At 45.6% G+C, this 17,504-nt stretch overlaps 1 protein-coding gene across 1 annotated transcript; it reads left to right on the top strand.

Annotated features, from left to right (window-relative positions):
- Nucleotides 1-170: 170 nt before the first annotated feature.
- Nucleotides 171-17,178, top strand: LOC105018354 (disintegrin and metalloproteinase domain-containing protein 10-like). The gene is made up of 16 exons (XM_010883695.5): nucleotides 171-374; nucleotides 2,546-2,699; nucleotides 5,122-5,240; nucleotides 5,420-5,578; nucleotides 6,602-6,702; nucleotides 7,958-8,107; nucleotides 8,263-8,355; nucleotides 8,818-9,001; nucleotides 9,690-9,853; nucleotides 10,161-10,344; nucleotides 10,785-10,935; nucleotides 11,586-11,769; nucleotides 11,927-12,038; nucleotides 12,356-12,576; nucleotides 12,956-13,082; nucleotides 13,170-17,178. Exons 1-16 carry the CDS (start codon nucleotides 308-310, stop codon nucleotides 13,388-13,390), a joined length of 2,391 nt encoding a protein of 796 aa, XP_010881997.1. The 5' UTR covers nucleotides 171-307; the 3' UTR covers nucleotides 13,391-17,178.
- The last annotated feature ends 326 nt before the right edge of the window (nucleotides 17,179-17,504 follow it).

The raw sequence follows: 17,504 nt of genomic DNA on the forward strand, positions 1-17,504 counted from the left end.
ATTCACAATTTGGGTCATACTGTGGCAAGTCATGGCTGAACTATAACTGTTCTGTGTCTGTTAAAACCATTTTGTCCATGAAATAATGAGCAGAATTATGTTTTGAACCTTATGCACTTGCACCATAACTCACTGTCTATGGGGGAAGGGAGGTAGTGAAATCCCTAGGTTTGCGTCTGACGTCAGGGCGTGGGAGCGAGCGAGGGAGAGAGGGGGAGGTGAGGAGACGAGAGGAAGCTGCGATAAACAGACAGGGGTCTGCGCCTAAATAGGACAATAAAGTGATCACGGTATCAATGCTCTAACAATGGATCTAGCAGATATGATTCTCGTCAAATTCATCTGTTTTGTCTACTTTATAAATTATACTCAAGGTGAGTGAGAGCGGGTCTATTAACGCTATAGAGCGAATGGGTGGCTACGGGGGCTACATCCACGAAGCGTAGAGAGTAGCGAAGATATCGTTCCAGCGGATTGCTAATTTGCTTGGCCAGACAAAAATGCTAGCATAGCTAATGCAGCTTGTAGCGAACCAAGGCCTGGTTGTTGTGAATCTGCCAGTTCGACAGAGAACTGCAAAACACGTCGCTATCTATCGTGGTAGATGTATTTTATTTTGACGTAAAAAAAATAAATAAAACGAATTCTGTGTATCTGTGATTACTGTAACCTAATGCACGATTTCACTGACGCTAAAAAGGCGGCTAGCTAGGTCACTGAGTGAGAAGCCATTATTATGAAAGAATCAGATGGAAGATTCGTTTGTGTTTTTGGCACGAACGAACAACGAGACATTATTTATGGGTCGCTTATATTTGGCAGAATGTTTAGTCCTTTCCTCAATTTTTTTTGCTCCAAGTCAATCGATACATTTGTAAGGAAGGGCTGCCCCACTTTTTGTCAACATTGAAACTAGCATGCTAGTTAGCTGTTTTAGCATCCGTTTAGGGACACCTAGCTAGATATAGTAACTTGCTTCATTGGCCAGCTTGTTGGCGTTGACTTTTTGTAGTTTTTACTCATAGTAGGCCTAAACGCAAGTATTTTCCAGCTAGCTGTCTAACGTAGTTTATCTATGTACTTTATGTAGTTACTGTCTTCCCAATGGCAGTACTTCTAGCAGTCTAGGTACAGTAGTGTGTTATTTGGACTATAAAGGTGTGAACAATATTTAAGTGGCCCCCTAACTTCAGCTGTCCGATGTATAGCATTAAATTAGACAGTGTATTTATGGAGTGAATGCAGTACAGTAACGCCTATTTATGCCTTATTTTCAGTGATCCGTTGTCAACAGCTAGCCGAATCTACAGACAGTTCGCTGCATGGTACTGAAAGTAAATTGTTGAAATGATCATGGATAGACTGCATCATCCTGGTGTCAGTTAGAAATGTCATCAATACATTAATCACACGACAAAGTAATTGTCGTTATCTACAGACTGGGATTGGTGTTACGTGGTTCCTTTTCAATATATGGGCCAGTTACTGTGGCGAAAGCTAAGCAGTCTGTATTCCTAAGTCGACTTAATCATAAAATGGTTCAATACACCATTGGAGTCCAACAAACACCATCCGTATTGGTCATTTTATATTTATTTATTTTTTTTTGGGGGGGGGGGGGTCTAAAACAACTCAGTGTGAAGCGATTTCTTTAGTCTCTAAAAGCTATTATAACCTCAATGAAAAATTGAATGGTCAGAGTTTAATATTTCATTATGCAGATGTAGCCTGCATGAAACAGATATATATATGGCTTGTCTTATGTACCCTAGTATTTGGCCTACCTAGCTATATGACATCATAGGGTGCATAGCATACTAGGTAGCTTTGCAAAAGTGCTCTGGATTTAACACCTGTGATTTCAGACATGGGATTAAATACTATTAGGAAATTTTGCAAAGTACCCCAGGCATGCCAGAATGTCTGCTACTACGTGTCCAGGGTGCCAAATGAGGGGTTGAGTTTTGGGACTGTTCCTTTTGTCCACTGTTGCAAGGCCGTTTTGGTCAAGCACAGATAAAGTATTTAGAAGTATCTCAAATAGTATCTGAACCTGTGTCTGAGTGATAGTAAGTCATTATAATCCATAAGGAGCTTTGTATGCGATCAGGTGAGTTATTTATAGGTCTGATTGAGAACATTGGAAGATCTTTGTATCTATGGTAATAGATAATTTTTCTATTATCTCACTCTTGTGTCTGTTTGGCTTTTTGTTGTCATTGTTCGTTAATATGTTTGAGGTCTGAACCTCGACAGTATGGTCATTACAAGTCAGTAGTCCTGTTTAATTACGCACAAAAGGTGGCCTCGTTCTCAATTCTTTTTACGGGCTTGTGTTTAGGAATGTGAGACTGGATATTCTCTTGGATATATCAAGGGTCATCGTAAGGTTTATAAATATGTTTTAGGCTGTAGGTCACTGGATTAATATCTGATTTATTGATACAGCATAGCCTGGAAGAGAACTGCTGATAGCATTGTACTTGTTAAAACCGTGTCGATGTTGTTCTAATGGCCTGAGCACCCATGTTGTTGTCTTTTTAAGGTTACCATTATGGGAACCCCCTGAATAAGTACATCCGTCACTATGAGGGTCTGTCCTATGACACTTACGAGGTTCATGACAAGCACCTGAGGGCCAAGAGGGCCGTCAACCACCAGGACAGGTTCCTCCATCTAGAATTCCATGCACACGGAAGGTACGTGTCCCAGCAATCTACACTGTGTGTGTGTGTGTGGGTGTGGGTGTGGGTGTGGGTGTGGGTGTGGGTGTGGGTGTGGGTGTGGGTGTGGGTGTGTGGGTGTGGGTGTGGGTGTGGGTGTGGGTGTGGGTGTGGGTGTGGGTGTGGGGGTGGGGGTGGGGGTGGGGGTGTGGGTGTGGGTGTGGGTGTGGGTGTGTGCGATAAACTGAAGAACCGCAAAAGAATGTGATGTCCTCTACTGTACCAAGTAACATTTTCTAATTAATTCATAAAGGTTGACCAGCCTCGTCTTGATCTCGTCCGGAGAACATAGCCTAATTATTAATATCCTGTAGCTTTAAATGAGCCTTGACAGGCTTTTGTGAGAGGGGTTCTGCTAATTTCTCTCCCATGGCTGAGCTAGGGACCCAGTCAAGACCATCTGGCTGCTCGCTTGGCAGAGACCACGGAGAGGCCTTGGTCCCAAATGGCACCCTATTCCCCTTCTAGTGTACTGCCTATTGTTCAACAGGGGGTAATGAACTATATAGTGAATAGGGTGCCATTTGGGACATGAAGCGGGCCTCTGTTATCCTGCCGGTGGCCCGGGCCCGGTACTCCTTTGGCTCCCAGGCTCAGAGGTGGCTGCCGAACAGCGAGAGGAGAGAATAGGGGGGCTGTGGAAACAATCCTGTGGCAGAAGGAAAGCAGGATGTCTGCAGCTGCTCTGAGAAGCAGTGTGTTCAGATAGCTATCAGGCCATCCTGGTCGGCAGGTCCACACAAACGAATCTGGGACCAGGCCCGTGTTTGTTTCAGAGGGGCATGATGTCACTGGCATGACGCAGGTCTTTCTGTGTTTCATGTGCTTGGTGCGTGTCTTTGTGTGTTTATTGGGGAAGTCAAGTTCTTGCCCAACTCAAAATTGGCTCCTTTTCTTTTTGGTCTTTGAGCCAGTGTACAGAACATAATGAATTTCCTTCAATTATTTAGTGCGTGTGTGTGTGTGTGTGTGTGTGTGTGTGTGTGTGTGTGTGTGAGAGAGATGTTGTTTAAAATGCAGGAAACCCTCACTGTTTTTGAAATGTCCTCATTTTCTTGTTGACATTGGAGAGAAAAAAAGCTTACTCAATTGAATGGTCGGAGCTTAAAGAAAAAAAGAAACACAGGGAGAAAAAAAGTGTTTTCTGTTCAGCTGAGCGATGCCGTATCTCTGATCCGCCTGCTTGACTCTTTCATTTGCATTTCTTTCTCCTCAGAGTCCTGAGATATACTGCAGACCTAGTTCTATCCATAGTTTTTTATAAAACTATATTTCTGTAACCAGGTGACCAACCACTTACTGCTGACATTCAGCTGGTCTTATTAATTTTCATCGCCCTTAGTAACGGGCTACCTAGTTGTGAATACTGAATTGTTTGCTAGAATGGGTGATTTAAAAGAGAGAGATTTTTTTTTTAAATTAATACTCAAATTAGTATGCTGATGCATGAAAGTATGCTTATGCATGTGACTGTTCTCAACTTATAATCCTATTCATCTTTATCGCGTTAATTCAGGCAGTTATCACAATAAGTATTGTCAATACCTCGCAGCTCTGGACCATAGAATATACATGCTATACAATATATTTCTATGGGAGTGATATTCAAATCTGGCCCTGAAAGCCACTATTTCTTCATTGCATCCCTCTAATGGGGGGCTTATTTAGACCTGGGACACTAGGTGAATGCAATTAATTACTGCATTTCGCTGTACTGTACTTGTGCTGTTCAATGACAATGAAGTTGAGTCTAATCTAATGCTGAGATAGGACAGAAGGCTGAATCCCCGATTAGGTGGTATCAATGGGGGGGGGGGGGGGGTTGGAGTGGAACCGGCTTGGGGGGCCAGGCTTGAACGCCACGGTTCTGTGGTTTATAATCCTACAGTTCTGACATACTCCCTGGCGCAAAGGCAGTGCCACTTATTCATGGAATAATACAGACAGGAGAGAAGGGGATTTGAGAGCCATAGAATCATGAGTCATTGAAACGGCGTGTGACTGGGAGAGGATGACTCTCGCTGCGACGTTCAGACGCAGCGACGCTGGCCTCCGCATTCATTTTGCCCTACATTGGCTGCATTGTAATGAGCACTAACAAACTGACAAACAAGTCGTTCTGAGAACAACATGTTTCAAAAACGTGTTTCCCAGTGACTATTTAGGTTTGTTGCTGTCCACGAACGCAAAGCCATGGATCAGTGTTAAGAGGCCTATGTACATCTGCTCCTTTTATTGACAAAATTCTCTTTATATATACTAATTGGTTGTGTTGTCTTCATTCATTGGAGTAAGGTCCTTACTGGGCCTTTAGTTGACATTTAAAACGATCCTGAGCTAGCCTGACGAGCGGATGTGTTTGCCCACTGCGCTAAATGTCCACGTTTCGGCCTCTCAGGCACTTCAGTCTGCGGATGAAGAGAGACACCACACTGTTCGCCGAGGACCTAAAGGTGGACATGGGAGGACAGGAGGTTACCTATGACACTTCCCACATCTACACTGGGGAGATATATGGTGAGGTCGACAGCCATTTTGGTGCTTGTGGTTAGGTGGGCGGGGTTTGTGTGGCATCTATGCAGGTCTGGTGTACAGAAGCCAGTGAACTTATAGTAACCTACAAAACTGCTACAACTCTGGGTGGCTTGAGAAAAAGACATATCTAACACCCCCTGACCCCCCCCCCATCCCCCCAGGTGAGAAGGGTACGATGAGCCATGGGTCAGTGGTGGACGGGAAGTTTGAAGGCTTCATCCAGACCCGCCAGGGGACGTTCTATGTAGAACCTGCGGAGAGGTACCTGCAGGACAAGGATGTTCCCTTCCACTCTGTCATCTACCATGAGGATGACATCCGTAAGTACTTTGTTTGTGCGGGAGATGTGTGTCTGTCCTGAAGTGTGTTTTGTCTCACTATACAAACATGTTTTGTTGTTCCAGTGAATGTGGCTATTTTCTAGTTTTATCTATGGGAACTGGGCGGAGAAGGTTTCTATCTATAGCAGCAGGGTTTGCATCTCTGGGAACTGGCTAGAGCCGGGTTTGCATCTATGACAGCAGGGTTTCCATAATGTGTTGCCATTGGGGAATCGATCAAAGAAGAGGTCTCTCACATTCGGGGATCTGGGGAGAATGTCTACATAGAAAAATGTGAAAACTTAGCTCTGCTGTCTTTTTAGAAGGGGTTTCCTCTGGATAAAGAATGAAAATTAAATATTAGTATACACAAGATATCAGTCTTTACGGGTGGCCTCTGTCCAGAGTCTTTACGGGTGCCCTCTGTCCAGAGTCTTTACGGGTGGCCTCTGTCCAGAGTCTTTACGGGTGGCCTCTGTCCAGAGTCTTTACGTTTCTGTGCTACGCTACATCTCTCCCCTGTACAGGCAGTGAGCTGCCAGTGCTACGCTACACCGCTGCTATAACTAAAATACTCTTAACAACTCCAAGGCCCCCATCTTGTCTTCCCTTTCCTAAACCGCTGAGACGGCTCTTGTGATCCTCTCAAGTACAAGAAGCTGACTCAAAAGTACATCTCTGCAGAAATACATTTTTCATGTTTCCCAGTTATTCTGTTGTGCCTGCAGTGATTTTTATTATTTATTTTCTTTGCCCTGGATCAGCGCCACAGTTAAATGAAGGCAGTGGGTCCCTGGGTTGAGTACCGGTCTCAGCGGGGTCCCCTGGGTTGAGCACCGGTCTCAGCGGGGTCCCCTGGGGAGAGGTGCAATTTTCTCTGGCTGCACAGCTCAATAAGGCAACAGTGCTGCTGTTCTGTGCCGTATGTTAACTGGTTAACTAACACAAACGTGAGTTAGGGTTGACCCTAACCGCAATTGTGGTCATCTAAACTGCTGTCTTTGGTGTATTCCTCTGATCCAGATTACCCCCACAAGTACGGCCCAGAGGGGGGCTGTGCCGACCACTCTGTGTTTGAGAGGATGAAGAAGTACCAGGCTTCGGCCGTAGAGGAACCAAAGCAGGTGAGTTAACAACACACTGCACCCAAGGAGATTCAAGCTCTGCACCTTCCCAAGGCGTTGAATTGCTGTTTTATGGCGTGGCTCCAAAGGGAGGCGGGGCTCCAAAGGGAGGCGGGGCTCCAAAGGGAGGCGGGGCTCCAAAGTAATAAACCTGACTGTTTAAATGCTTTGGATTAAAACCTAATCACAGGCCTAACCTCCCTTTTGAATTTACACCTACCCTTAAATGCAGACCAAAAATTATTTGTATTTTTATTGTTTGTGAGAAAAAAAGAAATCCACAATGCCCAATTGGAGTTTTTTTTAGAGAAGATAAATATTTTTAAATGTTATAAATGGATGGATGTTGTGAGAATGTGTTTTATTGGATATCGAGTTCCAGGATAGGCACTGTGTCATGGCACTGAAGCCTGCCCTGATCCTTCCCTGTTAATGGACATGCTGATGTTTGGGAGTAATAGTCAGTGATTCACAATTGAATATGTTTGTGGCCTTGTTTTAAATAACCAGGCCTTGTTTAAAATGTATTACAAATGTGGTATTTGTATGCCTAGAATTGACCAATGTGCATCATTTATAGTGCATTTTAACACGTCTGTCCCAAGTGGCAGGAATGACTCTGGAGGTTTTCAGTTGATTGTTTGCTGGTAGGGGTTCTGGGTGCTCTGGGCGTTACTGACTTGAAACAACCATACTGGTCAAGTTGTTCTAACTGAAACTCCAGGCGGAAGCATACTAACTAATGTCCACACAGAACTTCAACTAGATATTAAACAAAACATTTGGAGGGCTTAATATGTTCCATGTACGGTAGAAGCAACTGCTATTAAGGGAATAGCAAAAAGAGGCAGGAAGTCCCAAAATAATGATTTTATCCACACTGAAAGGGATACTACATTTGATAGCACTGATGATGGCAAAAGGCCACAGTATTTGCTTAAGTTTTTGTTTTTGGGCGGCCTGTATTTTCACTATATATTTTCATTATGGATTGAATCATTGCACTGCACTATTTTTGAGTTGAGTTACTGAAAGCATTTGTGAGAGGACAAGGCTGCCTTGCCTCATGCCTGGACTGAATGTGGTCGTTCAGGGGCGAGCTGAACTGGGGTTTTTGGCCAGTGCAATGTGGCTTCTTATCTTATTATTCTTATAAGCGGGCATCGTGAGATTAGGAAGGTGCAAAATAAAAACAGGGCGAAGAATAATTGACAGACACACCGACCTCCTTTCCCGCCTTCTCCACTCCGCGCAGGAGTTTCACCCTGAGAAGGAGTCCAGTGATCCAGTGCTGCTGAGGAAGAAGAGGATGGCCCAGATAGAAAGGAACACCTGCCAGCTCTTCATTCAGACGGACCACTTGTTCTACAAGCACTACAAGACCCGAGAGGCCGTCATTGCACAGGTACAGGACCCCACACACGTGCACCGGAGGGCACGAACAAACCAACGGGCGGACACGTCCTGGGGTCGGAGTTTTTGCCTGGGATGGAGTTACACAGGTCTTGTTCTGAACTTTGCGTCGCGATACTTTCCGACACACCAATGTGTCTCTTCCAGATCTCCAGCCATGTCAAGGCCATCGACGCCATCTACCAGGGGACGGACTTCATGGGCATCCGAAACATCAGCTTCATGGTGAAGCGGATACGGGTGAGTCCGTCCCCGGACCGTTGCTTAGTGCTGTGGTCTTAACTGTCCCTCTGCCTCCTGAGTCCTCGCTTTGTTTCTCATCCTTTGGGCCAAAACCCTTTTGACAGCTTCCTGTTTTATTTCCTGTGACCACTTCCTAATGACGTTTGACCACTTCCTCCCCTCTATTAAAATGTTCCCCTATTGCCCCTGTTTTCACAATAGAAAAAATATCAATGTTAAAAATGTATCCACTCTTTTTGAGGTATATTCTTCTTTTAGGGAGGAATCTGTATTGACCTCAGACATTTCATTGAGGAAATGGTCAGAATGTCCACTGTCCTATCCCTGGGCTTCCTGTCCCTGTGCAGAGTGGAAATAACAACCCGAAGCTTCATATTCATACCTCCACTGGACCATGTTCTCTCTGTGATGTCACTTCCTGTTGTCTTTTTAAACGTGTTGTCCGTCTTCCTGTTCCAGATCAACACCACCTTAGATGAGCGGGACCGGTCCAACCCGTTCCGATTTGCTAACATCGGGGTGGAGAAGTTCCTGGAGCTCAACTCGGAGCAGAACCACGACGACTACTGCCTGGCCTACGTCTTCACCGACAGGGACTTTGACGATGGGGTGCTAGGCCTGGCCTGGGTCGGAGCTCCTGCAGGTAAACACACAAGGCATATTGTACCAGTAACGCCTTAGACTCTGACCTGTATTCAGGCTGAAAATGGCTGCTTTGGACCGTGATAACAGGCAAAATTGTATCGCAGGGCTGACCAGTAACATGATCTACATGACATCAGAGCACAAGGTTATCCAGTAACGTGATCTACATGACATCAGAACACAAGGTTATCCAGTAACGTGATCTACATGACATCAGAGCACAAGGTTATCCATTAACGTGATCTACATGACATCAGAACACAAGGTTATCCAGTAACGTGATCTACATGACATCATAACACAAGGTTATCCAGTAACATGATCTACATGACATCAGAGCACAAGGTTGTCCAGTAACGTGATCTACATGACATCAGAGCACAAGATTATCCAGTAACGTGATCTGCATGACATTAGAGCACAAGGCTGTCCGGTAAAGTGATTTACATGACTTCTAACTCTCACATGAATTTCTCATCCTATGTGGCTCATCCCATCTTGTTAGTTAATGGATCCACAGTATTCCACAACAGTGGAAACTACAGTAAATGTAGACTGTTCCCTTTCAACTGCTAACATATGCATTTTATTTATTGAAGGGTGTGAAGGGTTTTTAGAAGTGATCATGAGATGATTGTCTTGTTTAACTCTTGTGTTCTGTATGTCTTTTTCCTCTCTGCTCCTAGGGAGTTCTGGTGGAATCTGTGAAAAGACCAAGCTTTACTCTGATGGAAAAAAGAAGTCCCTGAACACAGGCATTATCACAGTTCAGAACTACGCCTCCCATGTTCCCCCAAAAGTCTCACACATCACCTTTGCGCATGAAGTGGGACACAATTTTGGGTCGCCGGTGAGTTGGCTATCTAATTCTGACAGTCTGCCTGCTCTAGTCAACGTTCAACCCTGTTGTAGAAGTGAGGTTGAGTTAACTTTGCCAGTCTGGGTGGCATGTTGCTGGTTTTCGCTCTTCGTGTCACCTAGAGCAGTGGTTCTTAACAGGGGGGCCTGGCATCAGAGAGCTGCCAGGTGGACTTTGATAGCGAAGAAAACGTTTTAAAATGCAAATTTGACAACAATCTGATCTAAATGAATCATCCACACAGCACATCAAGTGCATTCCAACCCGTGTGTGTCTGTGTGTGTGTTTATGTCGGCAGCATGACTCGGGGTCTGAGTGTACGCCTGGGGAGTCGAAGGCCCAGGATAAGAAGGAGAAGGGCAACTACATCATGTATGCCCGCGCCACGTCTGGGGACAAGCTGAACAACAACAAGTTCTCTGTGTGCAGCGTCAGGAACATCAGCCAGGTCCTGGAGAAGAAGAGAGGAAACTGCTTCGTTGGTACCGTTTCAACCTATTCATTAGATGTGGTTTTTGTGTTCTACTGCAGTCAGTGATGTAGGGTTTAGTCTGTAGTTTCAGGCTGATGCTTATTAGGCCTTTGACATTTCTTTGAAAGGTCTCATGTTTGGCCCCTCTGTCATTGTCAGATGCCCTTTGCCAGAGTGACTTACAGGAGTGTTAAAGGTTAGGTGACTTGCTGAAAGCTACGACAGCCGGCCCCGTATTTCGGTCGCAGGGTTTTTGTCTGTCTGATCACTAGGTTGTCTGCTGCTACTCTTCCTCACCTTGCTCATTCTGTAAAAAAGAAACGTACTGATTTCTGCATTTGGTCTCTGGAGGTGTCGTGCCCGGTATAACCAAATGATGGACCTCTGCTGCACCACAACGTTTGTTTGAATGTCATTCGTTGAGGTGTGTTCTGTCTCCGCCCACCTCAGAGTCGGGCCAGCCCATCTGTGGCAACGGCCTGGTGGAGCCGGGGGAGGAGTGCGACTGCGGATACAGCGACCAGTGTAGAGACCAGTGTTGCTATGACGCCAACCAGCCTGACAACAAGAAGTGTAAACTGAAGCCCAATAAAGTGTGCAGGTAAGACAGACCATTTTAAGAGCCACTCGGTAGTTAAACCATAATGAAGCGTTCAGGGTTACAGTCCGTTTAAAGATCCACTGAAGTTTAAATCACAAAAAAGCGGCCAGCCTATGTTGTTGAAATGCCACTGGGTTTAAACATATTTTCACACTCTAAAGTGTTTATTTACAGTATCATAAAGCATCTGATTTATTTTGGGTGGTACTGCATACTGGGTACATCATTGTGAGTAAAGTTATGAGGCATTTTTATTTTGCACCAGTTAAATTCTTCAAGACACAATGGGTGCATATTATACTTTTGGCAGTTCAAACATTGATTTATTAACTGCTAAAATTACTTTATAATGAGGGCATTCCGCCGTGGCTGAAGTAATCTGTCAGAGTTCAACACTACTGTTGTTTGCTCCTCGGGGTTTAAGGCCAGGTGTTTTTGTAAAAGCACTTTGTGACAACTGCTGATGTAAAAAGGGCTTCATAAATACATTTGATTGATTGAGAGTGGTGTTGCACGAGAAAAAGGAACTTGCACTGAGAACGAACTTCCCTCACACTTTACAAATCTGAAAAAGATGAAATTATAAAAATGGACATGGATTGAAATGCGGGCACGTCACTTAACCTCTTCTGACCCCCCGACCCCCCCAGTCCCAGCCAGGGTCCCTGCTGTACCTCCGAGTGCTCTTACAAAGGTCGAAATGAGAAGTGTCGCGAGGAGTCGGAGTGTGCTCACCAGGGCATGTGTAACGGGGGCACGGCCCAGTGCCCCACCTCCGAACCAAAGGCCAACTTCACCGCCTGCCACGGAGAGACGCAAGTCTGCCTCAACGGGGTAAGGCTGCTCCCGGGGCTGCCGGTTCAAATCCCACGTCCTCTGAAAAACACTGTTGCTCTTGTTCTCCCTGCCAAGCGCCGGTAGCGCTGGTTTTGCCGTTTCGATATTGTGACGCGGCTCTGATTGGCTGACGACGTGACGCTCCTTCCCCCAGGGTTGCTCCGGGTCCATCTGTGAGAAGTACGGTCTGGAGGTGTGCACCTGTGCCAGCATGGAGGGCAAGGACGAGGCCGACGAGCTGTGCCACGTGTGCTGCAGCGACAAGAGTGAGTCGTTGTGCCCGCGCGAAACCTGGGCGTGACCCGCTCTGCAGCACCTCCTGGCGTCCGCGTAGGGATGGCCTGAACGGGACAGACATGGAACGACCCCTGGTGGTCGAATTGGGACGTCAGTCCTCCTCACTATATTTAAATATGCAACGTGTTTGAAGTAATGATGTGAATCTGTCAGAAACAACGCCTGATTTCTGTTTATGTGCTTTGACATTCTCTGTGCGGTGAATGGCATTATGGTTAAGCCAGTGCCGTTATGAGGGTTAAGGCGTTAGCGGTTGTCGTAACCTCCGGTTGTACCTGTCCTCCAGTGAACCCCAACACCTGCAGCAGCACCGGCTCTGAGAAGCTGGCCCGCTTCTTCAACAAGAAGGTGACCACGCTGCCCGCGGGGTCTCCCTGCAACGACTTCAAGGGCTACTGTGACGTGTTCATGAAGTGTCGGCTGGTGGATGCTGACGGGCCCCTGGCCCGACTGAAGAAGGCCATCTTCAACCCCGAGCTCTACGAGAACATCGCAGAGTGGATAGTGGTAAGTTTGGTGGCATCCCTCTCGTGGTGTTTGCCGGTTTCCCTGCGTTCTCACTGCTGCCCTGGCCTGGGTAGGCTTATACAGAAATTTGAATTGATCTTGAAATGACTGAAAATGTGAACGGATTTGAGCCCGACCCCGTCTGAAATGTTTTTATGGGGGCGTTAACTGACCACTAGATGTCCCTGTAAAGCCGTGGATGTAACACTGTGAAGGCTTGGTGGGATTCATTGGAAATGCATGAAGTGAAGTTAGTTAGTGTAAGGTACTATTTAAAAAAATATCTTAACTTCACAAATGAAGCAGCAGCCAGTTTTACAATACTTTATGTTGTGGGTGGTTTGAAGTTTGTGAGCAGTGTCTCCTTGTCTCCTCGCAGGCCCACTGGTGGGCGGTGTTGTTGATGGGCATTGCTCTCATCATGCTGATGGCCGGTTTCATTAAGATCTGCAGTGTCCACACCCCCTCCAGCAACCCCAAACTACCACCTCCCAAACCACTTCCAGGTGAGTCCCGACCCCTGCTCCAAATGATGCCGGTTCCACCTTGATGTGGTGCCTCAGACAGCTGATTGCCTTCCCCCCACCCACCAGGCACGTTGAAGAGGAGGCGGGCCCAGCAGCACGCCCGCGAGGCCCGGGACGCCCAGGTGGCCCAGTCCCACCACGGAGGTCACGGCCAGCATCACCCTGTCTCCGGGGGCCAGCGGCAGCAACCAGCGGCGTCACGCCAAGCCCAGCCGCAGCCCCAGAGGCACCACCGTGGCGCGGGCCAGTCCAGGGAGAACTATCAGATGGGCCAGATGAGACGCTGAGGCGCGCCGGGGGCCGGGACCGCTGCTCCACGCCTCGGACACTCCTTGTGCCTATCTACGAAACTGGTGGGATTCGGACTTGAACCTGTTTGTGGGATTTGAACCCGCTGTCTCCAGGGCAGGAATCTAACGCCTTGACCATTACATTAGTAGGATTTCCTACTTTTTTCTTTTTTGGGGGAACGGATCAAAGGAAATCAAAAAGAAAATCTCATGTTAGTTTTTACACACTATATAATTTCCTTTTGGTGAATGGGTTAAGGCGTTAAGTTGCTACTTGGGAGGACGCGGGTTCAAATCCCACTGGTTTACAACCTGACAGTGAGATGAAACACTTCACTCCATCCAAAGAACAGCCTAAACCAGTTACTCACCATCATCGTGCAAGTCTAACTCTACAAACCGATGGATGAACTTGGGAAAGTGGAGAGAAAAACCGACCCCCTCCAGTGACCCCCACAGAGCCTGCTGACTTCTTCAGTCCACATCCTTTTTCCTTTTTGCTCACTCTGTCTGTGGGAGTGTAATTGACCATCAGCCATTTCGTCTTTGAGTGAAGTGGAATTGACCATCGGCCATTTTGTCTTTCCATGGAGTGGAATCGATCATCGGCCATTTTGTATTTCAGTGAAGTGGAATCGGCCATTTTGTCTTTGAGTGAAGTGGAATCGACCATTGGCCATTTTCTTTCGGTGGAGTGAAAGTGACCATTGGCCATTTCCAGTGCTGTGCAGTGGGTTGTCCGGTCTGGTGTCCTCCCCCCTCGCCGTGTATTTACTGTTTTCCTTCAACGGAGTGCCAAGGAGTGGAAGAATGGAAAGGATTTGTCACGTGTAGCTATAGTACCTCACCTTCTATTAACGGTTCTTTCTTTCAATTTGCAAACTCCCTCCTCCTGAGTGGCTCCTGGCTGGCTGAAATGTTTTGTCAGCCGTGTAAACCGTGAGGTAAAAGTGAGAAGAAGGCTCGGAGTGAGGGGTTCTGCTGCACTTGTGATTACCACACAATGTTTCAAAGATGAAAGACAAAAGGCTTGTCACTTTTCTCCGTGCAGACTTGGCCACCTGTTCTCTGCATGTGTCTGTACAGATCTCAGTGTAACATAATGAGTGGGGGGGGGAACTAAACTATTTCTTCTACTGTACATTTCTGTATAATTCTTCTACTTTTTTGGTTAGTACTGAACTCTCAGGACTCAAACACACACACACACACACACACACGTGAAGGTATCTTGGTGAGTTCTGTGTACTGGACGCTGAAGATGGACCTCTTACTGCAGTGGAATCCTATGAAGGGAACTGTCAATGGCATGGTGATGAGGTTGCCGTTTCCGGTTGCTAGAGGTCAGATGTCAAAGGCCAGTAGGTCACCAGTAGTCACCACCTCATCATACTACTTCTCACCTGTCTTTGGCCATTTGTGACGTTCAAGATCTCTGGTCATCGTCCTCTTCATCTGGTGTTTTTGCTAACAAATTCTTCGTCTTAGTCATAATGGAACCATCAAGAGGCGAAGGAAGAGGGGGATATGTTCCTTGGTTTAGTTTTTGCACTCTTTCTTTTTGCTGTCCCATTTTCCTTTTCTCTTAACATGTTCTGATGCAGAAGAATTAATAGATATAACCACTAAGTTGATGATAATTTTAAGTATTTTACGGCATAAATGAAGGCTGGCTAGACGTCGGATGTGTCCTAAATGCCACCGTATTCCCTATGAAGTGCTATGGCCCCTAGTCACTAGGAGTGCACTATGAAGGGATTATGTTGCCATTAAGGACAAACACATACTTCAGTGTATCGAAGTTTCACTGCTTGTTTTACAAAAGTCTGGATTATGAACGGAAAAACCCAATCCAATATGGATGCACAAAAAACAAGTTGGGACACACTTGATATGAGCATGCAGTTTTTCTTTTCCTTTTATGTGACTGGAGTTGATTGGCCGATTTGGTCTTTGCCGTTTGTCGCCGTCGATCACAACCACCGCAGTTGATTAGTTCTGTTGTTTCACCAATGGAGCGGTGAGGAGTGATTCCACGGCGGCGACACCTTCAGACTGTCTGATTTGACTGACACTAGACCAATGTTCAGAAACAAACTGAACAGTTCGGTCCCCCTTCCTGTTCTCATGGGCGCAAGTGCCCTCGGGTCACGTTCATTAGGCTCTTAATGTAAAAAAAAATTATGACTGAACCCCCCCTCCCCCCTCTTTTTGTTACCTTTTGCAAGATGTTTGCACGTTTCTTATTTAAATTGCACACCCTGATGAACGTGACCCTCCCACGCAGCGACCCCTCAGGCCCTGCTGAGATAGAGCATCTCTGTAGGCCCTTACATTGGTCCCCTTGAACGAGGTTGTGCCATACTTCTCTTTGTACTTGTCGTTCATTCACAAACGATTCTTTGTACTTGTCGGTTGCTCATTCACAAACGAGTCTTATTTCTGTGTTCGTAGCTTGTGTCTCGGAGGAGCCACCACGAAGGTCCTGAAAAGCCATGTGTTATTTTGAACAGGTGAACTGAGCACTCATGGCCTGGTACCCGATCTGTCTGTGCCGTCTGTTCGACTGCTGCAGTGACTGTCATGCTGGATAGTTATTTGACTATAGTTGACCAGAGGGCAAACCGTTCGGTAGCCAGGCTAGAAGCGTCGTCTTCGGGGGGAGACGTCGAGACTGAAATCGTAGTAGTTGAGGGGGTGTTTTAGCTCGAGTGTTTAACCCCCAACCGTTATACTACAAAGCCTGTAGATTTTTTTTGATTTGAAACTGTTTAGTGGTAGATTGTGGAAACGGATTCAACGCTCTCCCAACCCACGTCTGATTTATGGGGATCTTTCAAGTATCCATCCCATTCATGCCAGCTGTTCTACTTTGGCGCTGATATTGTCATTTTCAACTCTGGCAACAGTGGCATCGGTGTAACCTGGCTAGTACCAGACTGGTACGGCGTGGTTTGGCCCCGGTATGCCATGGTTCGGTTCAAGGGATACGGTATGGGATATGGCGCATCTCTGTCTCACTTTGAATCCCTGCTGAGTAACCGGGAGACTTAACAAAGCGTGAAGCTTTTCCGTAGAAGAGAAGTAGAATAAAACCATCTTACCGGCTAGCACACAGTACACCAGCCCAGACCGGTTTCCTTATGAGCTTGTACAGAACTTGGAGAATTGAGTTTTATTCTGAGATATATGTAAGAATTTTGATACGTCTGTTACATTTCCCCAGCCCATTTTTTGTATTATAATTCCAGGAACGAACTATTCAGAGAATTTCATATTTGGCAAAACCTCCCCTTCGTAGAAACATTAACTTTTTTCATCACATTTAAAATCCGTACTTAACATTTCATAATGAGGATTTGTGAGACGATGAAATGCTTATAAACTGCTCATTGTGTTTACGAAGTCCTTATTTGGGTACTCTACAAATAGTGTTACCAACCTCCCGTTCCTAAGTTATGTGTGTTCTATATGTGCTAGTTGAAATTGAATTTAAAAGGTTTTCAACTTTTCTCCATCAAAATGGTAAAAACAACTCGATGTGATTGACAAAACTAATTTTTGTTTTGTTCTGTCTATTACCCTGTGGCATGTTTTGGTTTAGAGAAGCCGCAGGAGAAGTTATCCCTGTAAATTTCCTTTTTATTTTTTAATTTCGTCTTCATGGTAAAAAAGTTTTTAGATATACAACGTGCACTGAATTGTCCAAAATTGAGTTGAAAATGTTGTAAGTGAAATTATGTAGGCCGAAAGAACACGATTACATGATTAAAAAGTAAAAACTACTGTCTGATTTTAATGTTCACTGTGTTTTATACAGTATCAAACATTTTTGTTCACTTTGAACATTTTTACAAAAAAAATATCAAAAATGTATTGTGCAAAGAGATGTAATTTTTTGGAGTACTTGAAATGCATTAATTAAAAGACTCGTTCAAAATTAACTGGACCCAGGATTTACATTATTTTTTTCTAGCATTAATCAGCTGATCTACTGTCGATGTTGAAATTTGAGTCCCCCATTTTAGAATGGACTGTGGACCTTTTAGTGTGATTGCAGTTCTTTCTCAATTATATGGCTTGTTATTGTCATTGGGAGCTAGCTGGCTAA

The sequence above is a fragment of the Esox lucius genome, chromosome 19 (genome assembly GCF_011004845.1).
Source record: "Esox lucius isolate fEsoLuc1 chromosome 19, fEsoLuc1.pri, whole genome shotgun sequence".
Classification (NCBI taxonomy): domain Eukaryota; kingdom Metazoa; phylum Chordata; class Actinopteri; order Esociformes; family Esocidae; genus Esox; species Esox lucius.

What these genes read in the sequence shown, in the direction of transcription:
- LOC105018354 (XM_010883695.5), top strand. Translation starts at nt 308, where the DNA reads ATGGATCTAGCAGATATGATTCTCGTCAAATTCATCTGTTTTGTCTAC. An exon ending in ACATCGCAGAGTGGATAGTG is followed by an intron (nt 12,577 to 12,955) that starts GTAAGTTTGGTG and finishes GTCTCCTCGCAG; the next exon opens with GCCCACTGGTGGGCGGTGTT. An exon ending in ACCTCCCAAACCACTTCCAG is followed by an intron (nt 13,083 to 13,169) that starts GTGAGTCCCGAC and finishes CCCACCCACCAG; the next exon opens with GCACGTTGAAGAGGAGGCGG.